The 27,251-nt window shown below is 41.1% G+C and overlaps 1 protein-coding gene across 1 annotated transcript; it reads right to left on the bottom strand.

Moving 5' to 3' along the window:
• Positions 1–257: 257 nt before the first annotated feature.
• Positions 258–26,457, bottom strand: LOC134662329 (fatty acid synthase-like). Its single transcript, XM_063518516.1, has 16 exons — positions 26,304–26,457; positions 16,115–16,881; positions 15,504–15,734; positions 14,386–15,013; positions 12,311–12,504; positions 11,580–11,808; positions 10,694–10,944; positions 9,679–9,906; positions 8,434–9,265; positions 7,711–7,808; positions 7,010–7,201; positions 4,310–4,714; positions 3,571–3,780; positions 2,439–3,181; positions 853–992; positions 258–382 (listed from the first exon to the last, which is right to left on the bottom strand). The coding sequence occupies exons 1-16, from the start codon at positions 26,455–26,457 to the stop codon at positions 258–260; spliced, it is 5,427 nt and encodes a 1,808-aa protein (XP_063374586.1).
• Between the last annotated feature and the right edge of the window lie 794 nt (positions 26,458–27,251).

Genomic DNA, 27,251 nt, shown 5'->3' on the forward strand with positions numbered 1-27,251 from the left:
AGATTTCAAAGGGTCTAGCCAAGTTACAACTGTTTATTGAAAACACTTAATAATATTAGGAAATTTCTCGATTGTAAAATCCATCATATCGAACCAATCATATCGAAACAGTCATTTAATTTTTTACTTTAAACGGCAAAAGACTGCCATCTTGATCAACAATGGACAAATATTGCATTAGGAACGACTCATAGCAAGTCTTCACCTCGCTTTCGTAAGCGTATATTCAAAATAGTTTAGTTGTATTGTATATTAGCTTACCTGCGGATACATAAAGCCTGATAACCGGTGCGTACGCCGCTGCGCGAATTAAAAACTAGTGTGCGAGCACCACGGCGGACCAGCCACTCGGCCAGCTCCAAACCGAAGCCTCCGAGACCCCCTGCAGAACATTAGCCGATGATTATGACCTGAAGATGCGACATTAACATTTGGGCGATTGACCTTTTACAAAAAAAAACGATTTCACCAAAATAGTTTATAATGCTACTGGGGTCTGTCTTAGCCAGCTCAGACTTTTCTGTGACAAAGTTCCCTCGAAAAATATAAAATATGACGTTTATAGAGCACTTCCATTTCGTCACTCCCAAATCGATGCAGATTTAGCTTAGTCTTTAGAGAGATGTACTAATAATGCCTCGGCTCGGCCACGAAACGCAATACCGCCATACTCTTGTTTTAACCAATATATGGCGAATTTGATTCCATGTGCCCCTTCGGACAACGTCCCCTCGACTTCTCCAAGAAGCCATCATCAGATCTTGACTAATTATTGACAAAGACAACATCCATCAAATAAGATCCCTATAAATGAGAATTTGAGAACCTTGTATCAGCAGAATTAGCACTGACCGACGAGAACGTAGCTTTTTCCAGGGTGCATGTAGGTCCGCGGCACGGCGGGTATCAGGCGCGCCGCCTGTTCAATGATTGCTTCTTCATCACGCAGGCGAATCAGCACCTTGCCGATGTGCTTGCCCGTAGCCATGTACCTGAGCGACAAAACGTACCTACCCGTTAGACATAGGGAAACAATAGGGGGTGACATAGGGAATATAATATACACGGTACCGTGGTACGTGGTACACAATATACCGCCACCTATACGCAATTCATCATCTGTGTCTCTCATTTAAAATTAAGTACAAAAAGCACATCCTGAATTTGCAAAAAATGTTATAAAATTAAGTGCCGATACTACATCTTTTATGTAGGTATATTATATTGTTGTACTGTTTAAAGTTTTTAAAAAATTGTTTTTGTTGTTCTCAACGAGTGTGATAGTTTGTCCAAAGCTTAATAAATGTAATGCTGCTGTACAAATGTGACTAATTACAATTAGATTTTATATTAATACATATTTTTAGCGTCTGATCTCACATAATATAAATATATTATTATATCTCATAGGTTTAGTTAGATATACGAACTTTCGTTTTTTTTTTTTGGAAGGGTTTCCACGGAAGACCAGCGTCAAGGTATTCATAAGATACCTTGACATCAAGCTGAGTGGAAACCTTTTCAGTGACGTTTTAGACCGTTTTTGTGACATGTTTTTGTAAAATGTTGTTGTATAAGCGTCCTGAATAAATTTTATTCTATTCTATTCTATTCTATTCTTTCAGTACCTACGGTTCAAACGAAGGCTAATGATTCCTGGCCACAAAACGCAGTCGGGTAACAGCAACAGCTACTGATTTGACCTCTATGTTCAGCGAAAATTAATGGTATAAGAGAAATAATCGATTTTGCGTTCTACGTGAACTTTGTAACATGTATATTAAACAAAATATTACTTACGTGCTAACGTCGAATATGTTCTAATAAAATCCCAGAATCCACCAGATCCAGAACGTAATACACATTAAACTATATTTGACTTGACTGTAAACTGTTTTAATGGGTAGGTATGGAGCCTGTGATGATTTCTCCGAAACCATTCATTTTCGTTGAACATAGACAGGGGTCAAATTGGTATGGTAGCCCTTAAAGTCCTCTGTCCTAATATAATAATAATAATAATTTGAGCCTATATACGTCCCACTGCTGGGCACAGGCCTTCTCTCATGCGCGAGACGGCTTGGGCTATAGTCCCCACGCTAGCCCAATGCGGATTGGGGACTTCACATACACCTTTAAATTTCTTCGCAGATGTATGTAGGTTTTCTCACGATGTTTTCCTCAGTTTTCCTTCACCGAAAAGCTAGTGGTAAATATCAAATGATATTTCGTACATAAGTTCCGAAAACTCATTGGTACGAGCCAGGATTTGAACCCGCGACCTCCGGATTGAAAGTCGGACGTCCTATCCACTCGGCTACCACCGCTTCCAAAGTATGACCTAATTTCACCCATACTGAACGCGACATCATATTATAAGAATAAATATCTAAATCTAAATCATCCAGTATACTAGTAGGAAGCTTGACAGATCTTACCGGAAAGCCTGCTCGATTTGGTTTTCTCCATAAACAGTGACGGGCAGCGGACGCACAACACCGGCTGCGATTCCCTCGGCCACGCATCGTACCACTTCCACTTTCTCAATATCATCAGCTGGCAAAGTGAACAACGCATCTAGCAAGATGCCTTGTACCGAAGTGTTTTTAAGCAGTAAGCTTAGGCCAAGAGGTGAGTTGGCGATCAGATCGACTTTTCCAATTTCGAGGAAGCGTCCTCGCTCTCCAAGACAGCGGAGTGAGGCTTGAAGCTGGTCGCCGGCGAGCGAGTTGAGTACAAGATCGACACCGCGGCCGTGCGTTTGGCGCATCACTAGTTGTTCAAAAGAGCAGTCACGTGAGTTTCCGATATTAGCGTTTAGGAGTTGCGGAAAACGCTCACGTAGAAAGGCGCGCTTTGCCGGAGCGCCCACGGTTGTAAAGACAGTGCATCCAGCGTTAAGTGCTATAGTGATAGCCGCTTGCCCTACGCCACCTGCTCCGGCGTGTATTAACACCGCTTCACCCCTTCGCATGTATCCACGCACGACCAGCGCATAATACGCCGTCGCGTAAGCTATAGGCACGGTCGCCGCTTCTTCCAGGGACCAGTGTTTCGGCACTTCCCACATGAAGCTCGTGTCGGCCATTACTGACGTCGCCAGGCCACGAGTAACTATGCCCATCACGCGCTTGCCAGCGGAAGAGAGGCCACTGAACTCCAAACCGAGGACAGAGTTTTCCTGAAAATTTAATTAAGTAAGTTGGGACAGTCATATAGACACACATACACCGTATCATGAAACGCTCAGTAAGGACGCGTGGTAGGTAACTATATACAAAAAATAATGTGAGCCGATGAATGCTATCTCTAATGGCTCTTTTACAATAAGGCAATAAAAACAAAATTTAAGTAAAATTCGGAAAAATGGATTAGCTTTACTATTGAAGTAATATAAAATAGTAATAATTGAAAATATTAAGAGTAGTAATAATTGAAATTGAAATTATGCATAAAATCGATGTTTACCTGATGTTTATGTTGTGTAGGCTGCATCCTATAATATGCATTTATGGGTTAATATTTATACCTTATGTTACGTGCAATAAAATTGAAAATAAATAAAAGTACCATTTTAGCCACCGTCCCGATGGTCGCCGTGGCCGACAGCTTGCCAGTAGCGTTCATCACATCTTTGAAGTTCAGTGACGCGTAGTAAACAGTGCACAAGTCTGTGTGCGGGCGCCGCGGCGTAAACGCTGCGTGCCGCAGGTCGCTCTCGATCCAGCGGAGCGAGGAGAGATCGCCCCGGGTTATTGCGTCTACGTATGCATGCTCCACCTGATACATCATTAAAAAATACAAATATCACGTATTATCAGGCAACTAAGGATCTGTGGGCCTGTAAGGTACAGACTATCACACATACATACTATTACAATAATTGGTATCTTAAATAACCGATTTGCAAGACCGAAGTGATCTAATAAGAGCCCCGACAGCAAAGTTATGCACGGAACTCTACAATAAAAAAAAAAGACAGCAATCGTATTTCATACAGAACGACCATGCAATGCACCACTCAATCCTGAATGGAATTACCTGATCTAGTATGGATCTAGTACAGTTTGAACAGCAACGCAATGACGGAGAATTCAAAAAGTATTGTCTCATATATGGGTGCTACGTGCCAAGCTCTCGTTCGCTTGGGATGTTATTAAAGTTCAGGATTTAACTTTAATTTCGAAAATTAAAATGGTTTGTGTAATATACCACACGGCCTGTGTCGCTATTAGGTCTCTTCTTTTAAAATTAGCTTTGACACGCTACCGCGTGTCTAGATAATTGAGGTATAGAAAAGAAATCTCACCAGCTTGCGAGCACCAGCAACATCATCCAGCGGCAGATGACGGAATGTTCCCCAAACGCCGTCCTTCAGCACGTTGAAGGTCAAATCTTTCTCCACCTGCGCCTTGTAGACCTGCTCGTCAGGGTTGAACACGTCCTGCGCTCCAGGTATATAGTAAAAGCGTATCCTATCCCCTCCAGGCTCGCGTCTCAAACATGTCCCCAAGCCAAGTACTCCGGAACCGTGCTCCCGTGACCACACATAAACACGTAGGTGTTCGGTTTGGACGCGCTTCATGGCGTCCTTCAGTTGATCCACCCACTGGAAGTCGTCGTCGCGTGCTTCGAGTACTATTCGCGTCGGAGGTACAGGCGTGGCGCGCCGCAGGAGGACGTACTCGCGTGAACCGGCTCGGGCACGTGATACCTGTGGCAATATAGTTTAATGTATTTTACTCTATTATCCGCGAACCGAATTGATGACTGGGGTTGGTCATTATTGTCTCTTTCACTCTTACTATTACGACCATGTAAATTTGAATGGGTTGTTTAAGTCCCCTGTCATCAGTAAATATGGTTAGATAGCAAATAGTATCTAGTGTACCGGTTATTGTTATAATCATGATGAAAATTTATATCTGAGGATCCGAAAGGTACCTTAATATTAATTCGTAGTTAGTCTATAATTGTAAAAACAATGGCCGCCACTTTGTTCTTTTTTTGTAAAATCATGTTAATAATCTGAAAACGCCTTTGGATCTGGTAGAGTCTGATCCACCTAACCTTGGTGGTAGTGTCATTGGAATTGATGGCGGGTTCCTTCTACATCGAGTAGTTTGGCAATCCAAGGAAAAAAATATCTTCTAAGGCTCCCAAAATTTGATGGAGTAAACTCGGATTACGCGCATTCAGGACCAAATAAAAGTATTAAAACTGTAGTGTTTGTACTACGCCTTACCCACACACGTGCATAGCTTAGTATATAATGTCTTGTACTTGTTATTTAAGACAGAATAAACATATATTCAGTACGAATACGAGTTCTACTTTACGTCCCACCTCACATGGCGACCCTGCCAGTGCCGCGATAACTTTGGTGAAAATATTGGAACATTGAGTGTAAAAAGACTAATATTCGTAAGACAAAAAGTGAAAGTGAATGGTTGAGACTAATTATAAAATTACATTGTGTGAAACGTGGACAAGAAGTGCAAGTGCTAAAATACCTAAATAAGTATTTTATAATAAGACATATGGCAAAAGGACAAAAGCAAAAATGGACTTAAATAAAATAAAAATTATAATTTTTAAAAACCCCTGATAAGTTGCAGCCGGGAGCTTGTTCGCGTCCCGGACCCAGACGTGACCTTGCCGGAGTTGGAGTCGAGGACAAGGAGGAAGCTAGTGTATTAGTGAGATATTCAAAGGCAGGTGCGGTGGGTGCACACTGCACAGTGTGGTGTTAGGCTATAAACAGTCGATTAACCATTTTTTTTCTCGTGTTAAATAAGTATCGTGTTATATTCTTTATCATTTCTTATTTTATATTTCTTTTCTATTATTAAGTAATAAACAGAGGAGACATTATGTAATATTAGATATTGCTATCATGGGAATGAAGTTTACTTTTTTTTTATTTGTTTTTTCTTTGGTGCTGACATATAATTTAAAGATTTTAGCTTTGCTCCAGTGTGCTGGGAATTAATTCCTCAAAAGGATATTTTTCGACCAAATTTGATTGGCCTATAAGAATTTGCTGAAGAATCATAAAGGTATTTGAACAAAACAATTTTTAATCAAGCTTATATCGCAAAGGAATTTGATTCCTGCATTATCACCAGCGGCCTCGCCTGATTGATTGATTCTTTCACTCATCGGATCAACTCGTTGGTACCAAATTATAGTATCGTCATCTGTGTTACGTACACTTGCAAAGTTTCAAATCGGTACTGCTATTACTAGGTTAAAAGCGACTTCCAAGATTACATCGTTAGTTCCCGATTCGCCGGATTCTTGTTTCGCTGGATTTACTTTAATACATCACAATCCAAGAATAAACGCTGGTGGCCTAGCCTTAAGAGCGTGCGACTTTCAATCCGGAGGTCACGGGTTCAAACCTCGGCTCGTACCAATGAGTTTTTTTGGAACTTATTATGTACGAAATATTATTTGATATTTACCAGTTGCTTTTCGGTGAAGGAAAACATCGTGAGGAAACCGAACTACCTAATCCCAATAAGGCCTAGTTTCCCCACTGGGTTGGAAGGTCAGATGACAGTCGCTTTCGTAAAAACTAGTGCCAACGTTAATTCTCGGGATTAGTTGTCAGGCGGACCCCAGGCTCCCATGAGCCGTGGCAAAATGCCGGGATAACACGAGGAAGAAGAGTCACAATCCGAGTAGGTATACGAGAATCCGACGAAACAAGAATCCGGCGAATCAGGAACTAAATATTCTATGAACTACAAATTAATATAAGTGAGATCAAAATACTAGTGCACAGTGATAGGCCAGCAGCTTGCACTTGCCACCGCACTGCCACACTTGTCAAGCACTTCCATTCGCGTTTCCAGTAGTAAGAACCCTAGAACCTTACGCTTGCCGCACCTAGTGCGCTCAGCACCTCAGGCTGCGCCATAGTCTGCCCTCTGTCACTTCTCTATCGGATAACTAGAATTTACCTATAAACAGGGCAAATGAAATAAAAGCTTGTAAAACATACCAGCGACAGGCCATTGTCCGCCAGCGGACTGCCACATTTGTTATACAAGTCCACTTGTTCCTCGAGCAGTAAGAATCCAACGCTTGCGGCGGCCAACGCGCTCAACGCCTCAGGTTGGGACAACACGTCGGCACCCAGCACTAGGTGGCATTCCTTCTCTAGACCACCGTCTGTCACTTCCCTGTCAGATACCTGGAAATATAGACTGTCGATACTATTTTCGCTATTCCATTAAATAATACATTACAAAACTTTAAATAAAATAACTTTAAATAAAATTACTACCATTTTATGGTGTTAATAATGATTTATAACGGCATATACTTATACAAGTCGAGTTACTGCTTTGCTAATGCTTATACCTACTCACGTTCCCTCGATTTCTCCAGGATCTCATCGTAATAAATAAAATCACAAAAAACTATGCAAAACCCTTTAAACAACCGTCTTTGAAAAATCAGGGAAAAACATGATGAATGTGATTTAAAAAAGATCCCGACAAATAAAAAGTCCGTCGAAATATTGTTATTTCTAAACCCAAACGAGATAATTTACATATAAAGAGAGAGAAAAGTAGAAAGCAAGTAGAAAGCAGCATGTCACGAAAGGGCCTCATCTCAGCATGTTGCTCGCAATTGCAACGTTGATCCTCCCATAAGACCATCAAGTGAGAAGAATCACAATTAAGAGGAAAAGCTGACCCTGACTCCGAGTGGATCCATAGCGGCACTGTAGCGTGAGGCGTCCACGCCAGCCGCTAAAGTGGCGCTCACGCGGACCGCTGGCTCTCCTTCGAAATCTGCGAACACGTGTAGGTACAGTACAATCTCGCCAATCCGGCACTACACCGAGCACATACAGAGCAGGATTAGTAGGAAATTCGGATTACTGGAAGTTAGAGCTTATAGGTAAAAAAGTTAGCTGAAGGCACTCTTGCAAGTAGTTGTGTACAGTCAGCAGCAGAAGTTACTAAGCGGGCGTGGAGTTCAAAATTACCTTGACACGCTCTTATTCTTTTAAAAGTCGCGTCAACATTAATTTGAACACCTCGCCCGCTTAGCAACTTCCACTGCTGACTGTACAGTTTACAAAAGCGCATTAAATAGATTATTTTATTTAGCATAGACAACTATTTCTCTTTAATCAATTGTGACCCCCACTTCAGAGATATAGAATTAATATATCTAATTAAATTAACGTGTTAAATGGGACTCTACGGGTTGGCTTCAGCTCCGCGCACGCTATTCAAATGTCCGGAACACCATTATTCCGTGTTGGGTAAAGAAATATATATATGTATGTAATATAAAATTGCACATGAATAGAGTCTGTGCGGAAAGAGAAGAGTCGTGGAATGTATGGGGCCCAATACATTCCACGACTCTTCTCTTTTCGAACAGACTCTACATGCAAGTTTTGATTACCTTGTACAGCTTGAAGCAATAGTAGTTCGTCCACTGGCCGATTCAATGCCGCTTCCGCAATCTTGAACTGCTGCACCCCAATGTTCTCAATCACCAACTGTATTGCTGCAGTGAGCGCATGCCTTTTGTCTTCAAAGACTCCATTGAAAGGTAAAAATACGTATTTCTCAAGCTTAGGCGGTGCTTGTATGTTAATACGACGCGGTGCCAGCGTAGTTATCAAACCTTTGAATTCTATTCCACCAGCAACTATCACTCCAATGCTAGGATAGCGTTTAACAGGTAATACTCCGTTTGTGGCCAAGGCTGCTTCTTTACGATGCGCTGTTGGGTCAATAACTACTCTCTCTATACGAGATGGCAAATATAAATCACGCGTATCCGTTCCGATGAGACCAAACTGTAACGCTGTATCCATAAATGATATCCAATTGCCTTCCCAATTCAGCAAGCCTTTTAGCCCGCGAGCATCAGAGCTCTTAATTCCACGGAATATTCCTTTATAAGTGTAACCACGGAGGCGTAACTCTTTATAAATGTCCTCAGAGTCGAGAGAGTTTTGGTCTGCCCGTTCTTCGGCCTCGGCTAACGCCGTGGCGGATAGGCGCTCAGCGGACGCGTTAGCGGTGAGTCGGGCTGTTCCAGTGACTACCACTTCACCGCCTTCGCTGATTTGGAACCCTCCAGTTCCATCTAGGAGTGAAACGAGGAAACGCACTGGTGCTTCGCGTGACATGATGGTCGCGCGGCGGATGTTTACGTTCTCGAGAACAACTGCTGACTGCTCGATGTCTTGATTGTTCATCTTAGCCACTGTGCGCCATACCAGCGTCTGTTTACCAAAAAATAGTCCGTTAACCTCATTTGCAGAGAAAAAGAAGTTGTTGCATCTTTAAAGTATCGCGTTTAGTACCGATCAAACGGAAGCTAATGGAAGAGGACCTTAAGGACGATTTGAACTTTATATGTTCAGGGGAAAATAAATGGTTTCGGGGCCTCACCGAATCATCGAAATGTGACTATAATCAGCAGAACATTTTTCAGTCGAATCTAATTAAAATGTAGTAGAATTTTCTAATGAAAATATTTAAAGACACCATTGAAAGCGTTTTTGAAATAATCCAGTTAAGTGTTCGCTGAACTGAGTCACATCGGTAGCTAAGGTCCTTCGTTCGTCCTCTATAATTGGCCGTTTGACCCACGCTGAAAGCCACACCGTTTATTAACAAGTAGCATAACACTCACGAGATATCCAGTAGCAGGGAACAACACCCTGCCTTCAATATTGTGTCCAGCGATGAACTCTTCCTCGGGCTTCGTCAGGTCATATTCGATGACGTTCTCGCCGGTACGGGCGGCAGTGGTGGGGTCCACGACGCTCCATTCGATGGAGTGCTCCCAACCGATGTGTGAAGCCAGTCCGGGTGTGCCGCGAGATACGGGCCATGATACAGGAGGGTAAAGACGGGATACCTGGGAGGAAATGTTTGTCTATTTATTTTTGATATTTTTATCATCGATTGTGGGTACTTTACTAGTTTTAATTAAAATATTTTACCAACTGAACCCAAACTGTCCGAAGTTGCGTTGTTTTATATCGTCTTTTGGTGTCCATTTTTGGAGCTTGATCCATGCAATGTAATATCATGTAATTTTATGATGAGCTCATCACATCATAATATTGTATTATAACCGATTTTTCATTAATATGTTACCAAATCGAATGCTAGGTATAGGTTTTAATTTAGATTCCTAGATTTGATGACTCTTCACGAGTTTCACGAGTCATTGCCTGAGAAGAACGAACGTAGTTCCGATAATTTACTACTACAAGATAATTCAATTACCAATAAGTATTTCCTCGATAAATCCGGTATGTAACTTGTAGAGCCTCAGAGAATTTAATGATAAATAATTTTTAACAGATTTTTAGGGTTCCGTATAGGATCACTCGTGCATCTGTCTGTCCGACCATTCCCCCTCCCTCCTTTATCTCTAAAAATACACAAAATAGTTCTTTACCTATAGATGACAGGAAAACTTAGAAATGTGCAGTCAAGCGTGAGTTTGGACTTAATGTACGGAATCCTTGGAACACGAGTCCTACTCGCACTTGGCCGGTTTTTAAAAAGTAACTATTGATATCGGGAAAAAATATGGGCATACTATCAGAGGAGTCAGTTATTTTATGGTCTGAAATCTATCGCTCGCGGTTCATAGCTTGGTGCGCAGAGCTTGGTCCGGCTCTGTTGCAACTTACCTGAGGTTGCGCGCCCGCGGCGTACATCTTCCCCACAGCAGCCAGCAGGTGCACCAGCGCATCAGGAGCGTCCTTCCTCACAAGCGGCACGTGTATCGCGTCAGGCATCGCGCGTTTTAGAACTGCCTGCAGCAGTGCGTGTGGCGCCACCTCGACCACTATCGCGTGCGGGGGGACCAGCTCCAGGACGCTGGCGAAGCGGACGGGGGACACCTGGTTGTTCAAGTAGTACTCTGTGCCGCTGAAGCGAGCTGCAACAACAGTTTCAGATACAACATTCGTTTTATAAGCAGTACCTAACGTCTGCAAATGATACCACAAAACTTAAAAATAAATAAAAAGTGTTTGTATACCGCGTCTGTGGCAAACAAGCATACGACCCGCCTGTTAAGTCCCGTAGCCTATGGACGCTTCAGAGCAATCCAGAGTCGCGAGTTCGAGTCTCGCCCACAGTGAATTTTTCCACTTTTAGTTTCTTCGTCAAGTTTTAGATTCTTCATTATCTTGTGTTTAAAGTTACATAACATTACTTATTACTTAAAACTTTCGCGTTTTGGACATACTTACATATTTTAATGGGTCTACCTATAGGCCAATAAAATTCGATTTTTTCGAAGAATTAATTCCCAGCAAGCTGGAAATTATTTTAATACTTAAATTATCTTCATTTGGACCTAAATGCGTGTAATACGAGTTGTCTCCTGTCTGAGGATCCGAAAGGTACGGTCGGTGCCCCAACTTAAGTACCCAAGTTGCCATACTAATTATATAGAAAATTGGATACTTAATATGTTAGGGACCGAAGATGAAAAAATGGCCGCCGCCAAGATCATGGAAAACGCTGAAACATGTCAATTTTAGAGGAAAATCAAACGTTTCCACTTACCCAAATCGGATCCCCACTTGTCCTGCGGTATAGACGAAGACAGCCAACGTGGGCTCCTTGGCTTGGGCTGAGGTATGATCTCCTGCAAACGTTTCCTTAGCAGCGGAGTGGCACTAGCGATGCTTCTGCTGTGGAAGGCCATGTCGGAAGAGTCTACCACTCGTACGAATACGCCGTCTGCTGCGAGCTGCTTTACGAATTTCTCCACGGCCGCTTTTGGTCCCGAGATCTGTAAAAAAACGTTCTATCAATAACATGACATGCATCGAACTATGGATTCACAACATTACGTCAGTGTAGCTCACATACCTAATTTGAAAAGCTCAACACACGCGCAAGTATTTTTAATATGGCGTTGCCGAATCGTCGTATTATTCTTACCTTAACGTTTTCGGGATGATCTTGCACTAGTATAGTTTCTCACCTTTTTCTCTGGCCCGGACCGTTATCTGAGCTATGACCTTCTTATTTATTTATTTAAGCAACAAACAGTACAAAAATAATGTAATACTAATAATAAGCGATGTGTTAATAGACCTTGAGTGCCCTAACTTAATAAACTAATTCCTAATCTAAAGTAGCTAGTGTAGGAGCAGTAAGCGGAAAACAAAGTTATCAGTAACTTTAAAATAATTAACATTAATTTATTATTTTATTTATTTTGCTTTTTTCTTGCAGGGATCGCCTTAATTATGTTTTTGCAGCGTCGCATAAGTAGCATGGTTTCTTACCGTAACGCTTTCAGGACCGTTGTGACACGCAAGGTCAATGTCCTCGGGGCATCGCTTCGCGGTCTCTTCCCAAGACAGACCGATGGCAGCCATCGCACCAATCGGTAGCTTTGCTTCTAACGCACAGCGCGCGCGCCAGTACGCGGACAGTACTGTTTGCTCCACCGTTAAAGTTCCGTCGGCGTAGCCGCAACCTAAACAAATATACATGAGAACGGACTTTTTGGAATACACATTTGCACAATCATTCGGTTAAATTGTGATTTTTGAAAAACAAATTATAGCCAGCCTTTTATGAATGTAATATGATACGTGTGGGTATGGTGCTTTACGCACATCACTAGCGTCCCAAACCCTACCCCTGCCGCAACCCCCCCTTTTAGTATGAAATATGTCCCGGTTGTCAGTTTATTTTTATTTTTGGCGAAAGTATATAATATAGGCAAAAAGTGTCAATGAAAGAAATAATTCTTATTAAATTCTTGACAAAAAAGGTTATATTCATTTTTTTGATCTGATGTACCATATTCATATTATAGCTAGATGAACTTCAACAAATTTTAACCGTTGAACAAGCTGGTTCTCCCCATAGGATTTCTGTCAGTACTACGTTACATTGAATTTCAACAAGTTAACCCCTGGAGCGCCCCAGAATTACAGTAGTATGGAACTCCTATACTAGTTACTAGCACACGTGTCTTGTTAGGGCGCTCCACGGGTTAATACATGAATATAGTGAGTCTTACCAAAAAATAGCATATTAAGTAACCTTTTTTGTTTAAAATTTAATAACGATTATTTCTTACCTTCACACTTTTTTCTTAACTCTAATACTTTTCTCAAAAATTAAAAAAAACGTCAACCGGGACATATTTCATACTAAAAGGGGGGGTTGCGGCAGGGGTAGGGTTTGGGACGCTAGTGTGCGTAAAGCATCATACCCAAAGGTTTCATACTACATTCATAAAAGGCTGGCTATAATTTGTTTTTCAAAAATCACAATTTAACCGAATCAATGTGACGCGGAGACAAGGCATAGGTAGACAAGGTAAAATGTCAAAAGTCAAAGTATTAATATTAAAAGGTCAAATTGAAAGTGAAAAATAAAATTCAAAACCCAAAAGACAGGTCAAAATTAAAATCAAAACGTGATACCAAAAGTCAAAATTAAGTCTAAGTCTTAGTCAGGGTCTACATTTAACGCATTGACTGCCAGCGCGAGCTACATGCTGCAGACTGAGCCAGAGTCTTTGTTAGCGAAAAGCGCCAACAAACAGAGAACCCATCACCTGGCAGGTCGCTAGCAATGAAAGTGTTAAAGTTGAGTGTTGGAATGTCATCACTACATAGTATAAAACAAAGTCGCTTCTCGCTGTCTGTCTGTCTGTCTGTATGTATGCTTGGATCTTTAAAACTACGCAACGGATTTTGATGCGGTTTTTTTTGATAGATATAGTGATTCAAGAGGAAGGATTCAAGGTTATGTATAATTTGTTACCCCGTGCGAAGCCGGGGCGGGTCGCTAGTTCATTATAATTCATGCAAAAGTTTAAGCTTCAATCCGACTACGGTTTTACTCGAAAAAAGCTCCCCTTCAAAGTTTCACTAAATTACACGCGTACCTTGAATGCGCGAACGAATGACAGAAATATATACCTAATACGATACGATTTTGCGGCGCTCGCCATTGAAACGCTGGGCCCATGGTCGACCGACACCAAACAGTTAATAAAGGAAGTGTCGGTCAGACTAATAGGTGTCTCGGGCGACCACAGGGCGGGCTCCTTCTTGGCTCAAAGTTTAAGTCTGGCGGTTCAAAGGGGCAACGCCGCCAGCATTCTAGGTTCCATTCCAGAAGCGGGCAGCTTTGGAGAGATATTTTATATTTAGTTTTAGTTGTTATTTTTAGGTTTTATGTAAATATTGTTTCATTTGTACCTTCATGTATTATTTAAATCTATACCTAATACATGTTATGTATTTATAACCATATTTCGACTGGTTAAAATCGTAGCCCTTCCGGATAGTCAAGTCAAGATACAGTGTCAAAAAAACATTATTCTTTTGCAACTGACCGGTTTCTCCAAGAGAATGTCCAATGATGCCATCCGGGTGCACTCCGAGCTCCCTCAACACATCTACCAGCGCCACCTGGACGGCTGTAATAGATACTGCACAGTTTATTAAATTTCCAAACTCTTCAGGCGTCGCCTCCGATATGACATGCTTAAGATCCATGTATGGTTTGAGAGCTACCGCTGAACGCTCGATGCTTGAAGCGAATACTGGTAAACGGAGTAGCTCACGCGCCATTCCCGCCCATTGCGAGCCCATTCCACTAAACGCATACCAGATTGGGCGACGATCGCTCTCACTATCCATCACATCTATTATAGGCGCAGCATTCGCCCTCAGGATGGCGTAACCACGCCGCGGATGGTTATGGATCGGGTGAGCGTGAACAGCGTCTATCAAAGCATGTAACTCCCCATCTCGAGGGTTCTCGGCTGCGAGTTTGAGAAGTTTCTCAACAGCTTCGTCTGTGCGGCCTGAAGCGAGGATAAGGCGAGGGGCAGCGTACTGGGCGGGTGGAGCTCGCTCCCCACGCCCCCCTTCGAGGATCACGTGGGCGTTGGCGCCGCCGAAGCCGAAGGAATTCATTGACACCACTCCACCCTGCCATGGCGTGTTCTTGTCAACCACCTGAAAGCAACATACATTAAAATGCTGATAACGCTGTCTCTTTGTATGGGAGTAAAAGAAAGAAACTGTCTAGTGGGTTTATTAATATTATTTAATTCAATTACCTACTTTTAATTATGCACTATAATAACGTAGTTGCAGAATTTATGGCTAGAGTAGGTAAATAAATTAACTCAGTTTTGTGTACCTACGTCTCTGCATATATTGTCTCTACGTATATATGTATTGGGCCCCATACATTCCACGACTCTTCTCTTTCCGCACAGACTCTATTTATTTACGCATGTCCTTTCATTTTGACACGTGAATTTTATGTAGGTAATCTAGTAGTAGTAGTAAACTCTTTATTGTACAAAAAGACATATTAAAAAAATTAGTAAGAAGTACAAAGGCGAACTTATCCCTTTGAGGGATCTCTTCCAGTTAGCCTTTGAGCTTTGTTTTTTAATCTGTGCTTTTATTATTTGTGCCTTTAATATACCTAAACTACCTGTATCCGCCCATCGCTGAGTGCCGGGATGTCAGTATTGGGGGTCTCAAAATGCAGGTTTCCAGGGATCACTCCTCGCTCCATGGCCAACACCACTTTAGCGATGGAACAGAGACCGGAGGCCCATTCCGCGTGTCCCATGTTGGATTTCACTGAACCCATTAGCAGCGGGGCTTCTCGGCCCTTGCAGAATCGCTCCACTATTTCGTTCAACTCTTGTGGGTCACCTGCCTGAAACATAATTTTTGTTTAATCTTTGCAAAACAGACTTCATGAAACAGTATGCCATCAACTTATAGTCTTCAGCAGTTCCACTTCATCTACTTTCGTATTTAGACAAGAAATGTACGAGTTATAATAAACTAATATTTAAAAAAAAAACATCTTCACCAAATAGTGAACAATAATTTTAATTTTAAGCTCTACTGGAGCTGGAACTGCATTTGAAATACGGTTATTGATAGTTTCGATTGTTTAGTTAATGGTATAAAATGGAACGCCATGCACATATGGACTATAGAAGTGCTGTTGGGTTAATTTAGTTAGTATAGGTTAGTTTATTTTATTTATTTTAATTAATGTGGACAATAAAGACATACAATAATACTCACTTTAGTGCCGGTCCCGTGTGCTTCAAAATAGGCGAGATCTTGCGGGCTCAAGCCAGTTTCATCGTAGGTTTCCTGCGTTAGCCGTCCCTGCATCTCACCAGACGGATAAGTAATGCCTTGCGGCTTGTGGCCATCATTGTTAACTCTCGCTGCATGCACTGTGCAGTACACACGCCTCGCCACACTTCTGCGCTGGAGGAACACAGCTACGACTGCCTCGGAGCGTACATAACCTTGGCCACTTTCATCAAAAGCCGCACAACGACCGTCTTTCGCCAGCATATTCAGACTTAAAAAGTTTTGCGACATTGACGGATCAAGGCAGACGTTCACACCAGCGACTATAGCAGCATCACAACGACCTTCTTTAATATCGTTCAAGGCCTGTGCCAATGCGTAAGTAGAGCTTGCACAAGCGGTATCTATAGGGAGCGACGGGCCTTTCAGGTCGAAGGAATATGACACGCGGTTGGGGAACATACAGCCGATGCCGCCAGTCATAGTGTAGCCGTTGCATTTGTTGTACAGTTTTCCCCAGGCGACATAAGTATCAAAGCTTCCCATGCCTACATAAACACCAGTTCTGGTGCCTCGCAGCTCGGTGGGATTGTAGCCGGCGTCGACCATGGTCTCATGAGTGACTTCTAATAGCAGCCGCATTGCCGGGTCCATTACATCTGCTTGTTTTTCAAATAGATTGAAGTACGCTGCGTCGAAGTGGGTTAGGTTTTTTAACTTGCCCATCCGTAACGGTAATCCATTCATTCCTGGAATGTAATTTGGTTTGACATTTTGTCTATGTACCTAACAGGCTAATTCGGACGTGCACTGACATCAACCCGATGTTAGAATGATATTGGAATTTAATTTAATATTCGTTTTTACAAATAGAAATAGAAATGGTTTATTCGCCGTTGATTCGCAGTAATAATATATGGTCTTAAGTAGGTACAAAATTGTTCTCTGACATATTACGCCTTTTCTGGCGTGCGAATATCAATTGAAAAATTTAAAATTAAAGGATATCATGCAACTTACTATAATATAGGAGCCAGTACGTGGACTGCGCCGGTAACAGGTCAAAGCTGTACTATACTAGGTCCGGGGTCAGTCAAGGAAGTAATCTGGGTCCGTTACACTTTGTACTAATGATTAATGATCTGCCTAGTGTGGTAGAAAACGCGGAATGTTTGCTCTTTGCCGATGACCTGAAACTTGTGCGTCAAATCGAGGATGTGTCGGACTGCGTCGAATTGCAGAATGACATTGATCGAGTGGTTCAATGGAGTCACGACAATAAATTGCACTTTAATGTGTCTAAATGCTCGTCGATGTCCTTCAGCAGGTCCTACAGCCCGATACATCATCAATACCTGGTAGAAGGGGCGCCGATGGAGCGTTTGACGGAAGTGCGAGATTTGGGGGTGCACTTTACCGCAGATCTTTCCTTTAGGCACCACATTATCATATACATACAGTTTTAACACCCCATGGCACTGATTAAAATAGGTAACCGACTTGGTTTCACATTACATCTCAAAACTTTTTTGTAGTAGAAGCGTTGCGAGACTTGCACCTTTTTACATGTAATGTTTTTGATGGGATTTAATATTACCTAATATAGGCCGGTAGCATGAACATTGAACATGTCATGCTCGCTTAAAAAGTCTTTGCTTACGGTGGCGTCGTCGTTGATTCGGGTCGCCATTTTCCCGAATGAAGGTTGAGGGAGGCGATGGCTGAGATACGCGTCATACTCGTAAACGGGTGCTGTTTGTGGAGACTGGTCTGTTTAACGGTCAAACAGATTACTGTGTTATAATAATAATAAGAACAATAGAGTCGAAAATACATTTCAATATTCGTTTGGCCAAAAGCCCGTGAATATGGAAACAAAACTTCCTCCGATTGGAGAGAAAAATAAAGAAATACCAAGAATAATAATAATAATATTCTTTATTGTGCACAATGAAAACATGATTAAATACAGAAAATTAACATAAAACTAAGCAACAACAGGCGGTCTTATCGCTAAAAAGCGATCTCTTCCAGACAACCTTCAGGTAGTAGAAATTAAATGTTATCGTCTTTCCTGTAGACATACACAAGAGTTAAGGGCTATAAAGGTTAATTTTCTTATTTAACCCCCTTATCCACGTGAAAAGGTCCTCCTTTTTTTTAGAGAACTATGATAAAATCATTACTTACATGCCCACAAACTGTTAACTATTGCCCACAGGAGAGAAAACTAGTGTGTTAGCGCTAACTGTACATTTTTCTCTCCTGTGGGCAATAGTTAACAGCTTGTGGGCATGTAAGTAATGATTTTATCATAGTTCTCTAAATAAAAGGAGGACCTTTTCACGTGGATAAGGGTTAAATAAGAAAATTAACCTTTATAGCCCTTAACTCTTGTGTATGTCTACAGGAAAGACGATAACACAGTAATCTGTTTGACCCTTAAGCTAACACGTTACGAGTATTGAGTAGCTTTATTTTTGAGTATAATTACAGTGAGCTAGCCTCATTCGGTTCTCGTATGTTTTATTTTCTCTATACAGGGTGCTTCCTGTAACAGGAACAATAAATTAAACTGTAGGCTGTAGCTGTACTCCTCAAACTGACCAACATTTGTTCAGCAACTTTTGAAAATAACTCATGTAAGGTTCGAGTGATTTAAAACTAACTTTTATTGCAATTTTTATAATTTTTTAACATTTTTGTACTTGGTAATACTGACAATATTTTTAATGAAGGTAGTTTGGGAGTTGGAAATAAAAAAATAGAGAAAACGGGTAGAAGGCGGTCAGTTAGTTCGAGGCGTTGAAGAATGTGAAAGTGGTCGGGAAAAAAGGAAAATAAATGTGAATTGTGGATTACCAGTACAACTGTCTTTTATTGAGGAAGAGTCTAACAAGTCAGAAGTGGGATGAACCAGCGTTAACGAACGTAAGTTTACACCTGATACTCAAATAATGATAAAGTGAAAGTCTAGAACATCATGAGTGCACGTAGACACAAGGAAAAAGTTGTATTTCCGATTATTATATTATATTACATATAACTACAAGTATTACGAGTACGAATGCGTACAACGTTGTTGTTTTAGTTACGACGCTTTAAGGTTTACGACGTGAAAGCATAGAAATTCAAATAAAGTCGGTGAAATACAACCACGTATTGTAACGTCGCAAGTGTAAATAACTATAAATAGATTTTGTTTATACTTATTCAATCTTAAGGCTTATTCGGCCAACGGTACGAGTACCGTAACATATTTTGTGTTTGATGTATTCAGTTTTGAATTACAGATAATAATATTTTAGTATCTAGTGGTTAAATGGTTGCATAAAACAGGCAGGGACATATTATATTTAAACGTGGCTCATGCTTTTATGTTTCCAAGTTCCAGAAAATGGATGATGCGGCTGAAAATGACCGCAATGGAGGCAATCGCAGGCTATTGACTCCATTGCGGCATGAGCACAATGAGACGGTAGACAGACGCTCCCGAAGCCGGACGCACGCGAACAGGCGCAGTCGTAGTCGCGTGAGCAGGCGCAGCAGGAGTTCTTGCCGCCGTCGCTTACAAGATCGGGAAAGAGAACTGGACATCGAACGCGAACGCGTACGTCGGTTGGAACGAGACCTGTTACGAGAGCGCGATGAAGACCGTAGGAGACGCAGCGAACGCACCAGCCGTCGCTCCAGCTTTGAGGGGAGCTTACGCCGCAGCCGGCCTCGCAGCACTGAGCCAGCCGAGCGCCGGAGTCGACATCCTAGCAGAGATAGGATCGAGCGGCGAAGCCGACGTCCTAGCACTGCTAGGAACGAGCGTCCGAGTCGCATCAGTGAGCCCAGCCGTGACCGACGCACTCAGCAACCAGAGCCGTATCGACAGCGGGATCGTCACCCGAGCGAGGAGCGTCGGCGTCGAGAGATAAGGTCACATAGTCCTGTATTTTCTAGTAAAGATATTGTAGGCATTATTCAGTCACTGAAGAGTGGTCAATCGTCGCAGGCTGTAAATCAGAGTACACAAATGAATATTAAAGGTTTGGATTATAAAAATATCGTACCGGAGTTTGATCCTTCCGCGAAAAGCCAACGTATTGACGTTTGGCTACGGAAAGTTAACGAATGTGCCTCTGTTTACAACTGGGACGAAAAAACCACCGTTCATTTTGCGATGCAAAAACTCCGGGGCCTGGCCAAGACCTGGTATGAGAGCCAGAGCTCTATTTTGTTCACTTGGCCAGAGTGGCAAGAAAAACTTACTGCCTCATTTCCTTGCGACCAGAACTATGGTCAGTCCCTGGAGGAGATGCTTAGACGACGTAGTCGATTTAACGAGCCAATCGAGGTCTATTTTTATGAAAAACTTGCTCTTTTAAATAATTGCGATATTAAAGGAAAACGGGCAGCTGAATGCCTAATTCACGGAATTACGGATAAAACTACTAAGTCTAGTGCTTTGGCGCTCAGGTGTACTGAACCGGAGGCTCTATTACAGTTTCTAATGAGCAATAAAGAAACATATTTGCCTCAATATGCACCTTTTAAAAATAAAGCTGCTAATGGTGCACCTGGTTCAGTCGATAGCAACAAAACAAATAGGCCACCTACCAAATCCACTCCCAGCTCGAGCACTAATGGCATATATTGTTTTAACTGTAAAGAAAAGGGGCACCCTTACTTACAATGCCCGAAACCCTTGCTCAAGTGTAATCAATGTAATAAAGTAGGACACTTAGTCGAAAATTGTTACTTGAAGGAAAAATCTACAAATTCAGACAAGGCGAAGACTGTAATGTGTGTTTCAAATGAAAAGCCAAACGAAAAATATTTCAAGAATATAACTGTCAATGGCTTACCAATGGATGCATTTGTAGATTTTGGCAGTGAGGTGACGGTATTGAGAGAATCTACTCTCCCGCTATTAAATGTTACTCACGATGGAAAATCAGCTGTATTGACAGGTTTCGGGGATGGTCTGGTAGAGGCATTAGGATCCGTCCTTTTAAAATTGTCTATCGACAGAGTAGATGCAACCGTTAAATGTAAAGTTGTAAAAGATCACCTATTGAATAGGCCTATATTGGTTGGTCAATCGTTCACTGAACAACCGCATATTCTTGTTGTTAAGGACTCGACTAGGTTACTGTTTTATAACATTGGCGTCGAAATACCTAGCCATGACCCGGACTCCGAGGACGAACATTGTGTTAGGGTTAGCATAAAGGATCACAGTATTTTACACGGTATAGCTAATGTGAAGGCCGTTTCTGAGCCCAAATTTACAGGAAATATATTCTTAAGCACCAAACTCATAGGAAAACCAAATCAACAGTTTGTCGTAAGTGGAGGAGTTTACTCCGTTAAAGATGGTAACTTAAATGTCGTAATTACACCTTTAACAGTCCCGTGCTTATTACAGAAAAATGCAGTGTTTTCCCGCGGAGAAAGGGTAGAATTAGTTAATCGAATAGTAACGCATTCAACTGAGGTGCTCTCACCAAATGGTAAGTCAAGTTCTAATCCTACATGCTTAATAGCTGATCCGATGGATGTTAACCAGATTAGTGTAGGCGAAACGGTGTCAGAAGCAGATAAACTTAAATTAATGGATTTGCTCGAAAAGTACAAACATTGTTTTGCATATAACCTGTCGGGTTTAGGTTGCACAGACTCTGCCGCAATGACTATCGAGTTGAATAGTCAACGCCAGATGGTGGTTGGCTTTCCAGGAGTTTAACTGCTCAATAGAGTATCGAGCTGGAGTTAAAATGTCCCACGTGGACGCGCTGTCAAGAAATCCTATCATTGATAGTGAAACGGAGAACATTGATCCATACCCAGCGGTGATGGCCATAAGTGATGAAGACTGGTTGCTTACTCTGCAGCTAGGAGATAGTGAGTTACACAGGATCCGAGGTATTCTATGTAGCGGGCTTGATGAAAAGGGACTCGAATACATCAAAGATAACTATGTAATCAAAGATAATAGGCTCTTTAGGTGTATTGAGGGAGACAAAGATGATTTACGATGGGTTGTCCCGAAGGGCGCGAGGTGGCAGTTGTGTAGGTTAAATCACGATGAGATGGGACATATTGGTTACGAGAAAACTCTAGAAAGGATCAAGAAGACTTATTGGTTTTCAAAAATGTCCCGATTCGTTCGAAAATATGTAAATGCGTGTATTGAATGCGCTTACGCAAAACATAATCACAGCAATCGCGAAGGGCTCTTACACCCTATTGAAAAAGTGGCAAAGCCATTCCATACCCTACACATCGACCACCTCGGGCCTTTCGTTAAATCAAAGCAGGGGCACACCCACATTTTAGTTGTGGTCGATTCTTTCACCAAATTCGTTTTCATCAAATCCGTTCGCAACACAAAAACACAAAATGTGATTAAAGTTTTAGATACGATATTTGATACCTTTAGGGCACCGGATCGATTAATTAGTGACCGTGGTAGTAGCTTTACATCCCATGCCTTCCGCAAGTTCTGTCAGGATAGGGGTATCAAACACGTGTTAAATGCAGTAGCGAGTCCAAGGGCGAATGGACAAGTAGAGCGCTATAACCGTACCATATTGGACTCGTTAACTGCATCTAACCTCAGTCATAATGAAAAAGATTGGGATACCAAATTGGGAAAGATTCAATGGGGTTTGAATAACTCTGTTCAGAAAACGACGGGTAGAGCACCGTCGGAGATAATGTTTGGTACGGCAATGTTAAGTGAAGCTACACCGATACTTAATGAGCTAGCTGATGTAGTGCGCCAAGACCTTGATGTAGATACGATAAGGGACCAAGTAAAGGCTAGAATTGACTCGGAACAGGCCAAGCAAAAACAACGTTACGATAAGGGTAGACGGCCTGCTCCTATTTACGATATCGGAGATCTAGTTAAAATTACTAAGACTGCTTTTCAAAATAAAAGAAATAGCTCTAAGTTACTACCTTCTTTTGAGGGCCCTTACAAAGTAGTTAAATCTTTAGGAAATGACCGGTATAAAGTTGCCCCGATTCCCGGCTTTGAGGGAATGAAGAATAGACGCAAAACCACCGTAGCCACTGATAGAATGCGGCCGTGGATACATTTACCTGCATTAGAATTAAATGAAGACGATGATGTCGCTGATGATCTTAATTGTAATGAAGACGCGAATGAAATGTCAGATTAATATATTTTATACAATTATGTACTTGGAGATTTCTCTGTTGTTCCAGGTCAAGGGCGAGAACAGAATGGTTTGTACCTTGACGATGAAAATGCTAGAATTGATTGGTTCACTAAATTGATACGGCAGTGGGTAAACCTTGAGAATTGATTGGTTCAAGGAATGCTTATTGGTAAAGCCTCGAGAATGGATTGGTTCGAGGTTTAGTTTAAGTCCCTCGAGAAGTGATTGGTTCGAGGTTTAGTGTAAGACCCTCGAGAAGTGATTGGTTCGAGGTTTAGTTTAAGTCCCTCGAGAATTGATTGGTTCGAGGTTTAGTATAAGTCCCTCGAGAATTGATTGGTTCGAGGTTTAGTTTAAGTCCCTCGAGAATTGATTGGTTCGAGGTTTAATAAATCATGTACAAGTTAAATATGTCGATTAGTTTGAACTAATTTTATACTAACGTAAAGAGTAAACTCAAATTCAAATGTAAGACGAGAAATCGTTATTATTAATTTTGTGAATGGAACCCAAGACTAGATTTAGTATATCATATTGCAAATGTACTTACCAAATTAACGTGATAATAAGATGGTTTTGTTATACTGAACTAACTGACCGAATGTAAGGTTCCACCAGGCGCGTGTATGGGGACCATACACGACGTCAGGATGGTCGAATGTAAGGTTCGAGTGATTTAAAACTAACTTTTATTGCAATTTTTATAATTTTTTAACATTTTTGTACTTGGTAATACTGACAATATTTTTAATGAAGGTAGTTTGGGAGTTGGAAATAAAAAAATAGAGAAAACGGGTAGAAGGCGGTCAGTTAGTTCGAGGCGTTGAAGAATGTGAAAGTGGTCGGGAAAAAAGGAAAATAAATGTGAATTGTGGATTACCAGTACAACTGTCTTTTATTGAGGAAGAGTCTAACACTCATGTTTTGATTTTTATTACACTTTAAAGTTTATTCTTTTACGCAATGTATTGCAAATTTTGTTATGTTTAAAGCGTGACAAGCAACGTCAAAGTTTGACGGTCAAACACACTGATGTGAGCGTACATTGAAGGCAATATTTATTTTGTATGAAAAAGAGGAAGTCTAAAGAATTCATAATTTTTAAAAGTTGCTGAACAAATGTTGGTCAGTTTGAGTGAGGAGTACAGCCTTTGGTTTAATTTATTGCTCCCGTTACAGGAAACATCCTGTATATTATGAATGTGTTAATTATACAGGATTTTGACTCTTGGAGACCCTAATGATAATTTAATAAACTATAAAATATTATAGTTCTGACACTTAGAGAAATTTACACTTCTAAATAAGTTTTAATTTTTTTTTATGTTGGTATCTCTATCTGTGTTTTTTTTTAATATTATTATCATAGTTTTTTTTAAATCATTTATTTACAAACAAGAGATGCTGGCGGCTACCTCGCACAACGTATCAGCATTGCGATACAGCGAGGAAATGTCGCCAGCATCCTTGGTTGGTGTTGGTACAATGCCTCAAGCGCCTATTTTAGATTTAAGCTAGTTAATTAATTTCTTTTAGTAATACCACTGTATATATCTTTTTAGGGTTCCGTAGCCAAATGGCAAAAAACGGAACCCTTATAGATTCGTCATGTCTGTCTGTCTGTCCGTCTGTCCGTCTGTCCGTCTGTCCGTCTGTCCGTCTGTCCGTCTGTCTGTCCGTCCGTATGTCACAGCCACTTTTCTCCGAAACTATAAGAACTATACTGTTGAAACTTGGTAAGTAGATGTATTTTGTGAACCGCATTAAGATTTTCACACAAAAATAGAAAAAAAAACAATAAATTTTTGGGGTTCCCCATACTTCGAACTGAAACTCAAAAAAATTATTTCATCAAACCCATACGTGTGGGGTATCTATGGATAGGTCTTCAAAAATGATATTGAGGTTTCTAATATCATTCTTTTCTAAACTGAATAGTTTGCGCGAGGGACACTTCCAAAGTGGTAAAATGTGTCCCCCCCCTGTAACTTCTAAAATAAGAGTATGATAAAACTAAAAAAAATATATGATGTACATTACCATGTAAACTTCCACCGAAAATTGGTTTGAACGAGATCTAGTAAGTAGTTTTTTTTTTATACGTCATAAATCGCCTAAATACGGAACCCTTCATGGGCAAGTCCGACTCGCACTTGGCCGCTTTTTTTATTTAATTCGATATTAAAGAAACCTTTATACATCTCTAAGTAATTGTAATATGTTAAGGGTGGGCACTGATTAACAGTCCGCCGGACGGTATCGGCCTGTCAGTTGTTTGGAACTGTTAACTTTTTGTTCTGACAGGCCGACACCGTCCGGCGGACTGTTAATTAGTGGGCCCCTTTAGTTTGAATCGGTAGTTGCAGTTGGTTGTATTTTATAACTGCTGATGCATTTTTTTGCTTGTACTTATGTCAATTTAATGTTGACGATTTGCTGCATTAATGTTGAAGTTTGAATTACATCAGTACAGTAGAATTACATAGTAGCACAAGTAGAGAGCCTCCTCCACACAATGTCAGTGCATGGTCCAATTGGCCTGTAAATCGTCCACCCCAACACATACACATATTATAAGAACCGTGAGAATGAAAAACTAGTTTAGCCTTCAAATTTATTGCGTGAACCTTAAAGATAAGAAAAAGAGTTGTCAGAGAACAGAAGGGAGATAATATCGATCGTTAGATAGTACATATTTATCAGAAAATCCAAAGGTCGCAAGGTTTACATTTCGATTTGGAATAAATTAATATCTTATCACATGAATAATAGTAGTACATATAATTATTATGATAGACTGTGTGTGCTTTACCTTTCTGGGAAAGTAGACAGGGCAATAATAGAGAATACTCTCTTCGGGCGGGTGTTGTTGCCTGGGGACCTGAGTCCACTGAGGGTTGTTTAGAAATTGTATTTACCTATAGGAACTGACTTTCGGAACTTTGTAAGCGCTTTGTAGAACTTGTCTTAATTAAGTTTAGAAGACTCACCCGGTGTCCAGCGTCGGTCGTCGTCAGTAACCATGTCTACTCCCTCGAACAAGTTCCGCGCGAACTCGTCGATGTTGCCCGACTCGGGCAGGCGGCCCGACAGCCCCGTCAGCACCACCTCCGAGTCAGCATGCCCGTTTACTGCGCTAGGCATTTTCACTATCTGTGACCAATTTCAAGTTTCATTAGTCGTACTATTAGCCACATAAGTTAAACTAAAACTAAACTAATATCGCGACACCCTACCTTACCTTACCCACCTAAGTAGGTATTTTCCTATGAAGACGCCTTAAAGTAAAAAAAATAGGTAGGGTGCATTGGGGTAAATCCGAAGACGGGGTAATTTTGAAAATGGCAAATATCTACTAAACTAGAAAAGCTTTCTACTGTGTAGCAACAGTACGCAAGATCAGGGATGTTGCGGATGCAGATTTTTTGACATCCGCGGATGCGGATGCGGATGCGGATTTTTAAAGGCTCACATCCGCGGATGCGGATGCGGATGCGGATGTCAAGATTAGGTACTTAGAAAACGTCAAATATTACATTTTTAGTATTTTTTTTTTATTAAATAAAAAGCGGCCAAGTGCGAGTCGGACTCGCCCATGAAGGGTTCCGTATTTAGGCGATTTAAGACGTATAAAAAAAAAACTACTTACTAGATCTCGTTCAAACCAATTTTCGGTGGAAGTTTACATGGTAATGTACATCATATATTTTTTTTAGTTTTATCATTCTCTTATTTTAGAAGTTACAGGGGGGGGGGGGGACACACATTTTACCACTTTGGAAGTGTCTCTCGCGCAAACTATTCAGTTTAGAAAAAAATGATATTAGAAACCTCAATATCATTTTTGAAGACCTATCCATAGATACCCCACACGTATGGGTTTGATGAAAAAAAAAATTTTGAGTTTCAGTTCGAAGTATGGGGAACCCCAAAAATTT

The sequence above is a fragment of the Cydia amplana genome, chromosome 3 (genome assembly GCF_948474715.1).
Source record: "Cydia amplana chromosome 3, ilCydAmpl1.1, whole genome shotgun sequence".
Taxonomy (NCBI): domain Eukaryota; kingdom Metazoa; phylum Arthropoda; class Insecta; order Lepidoptera; family Tortricidae; genus Cydia; species Cydia amplana.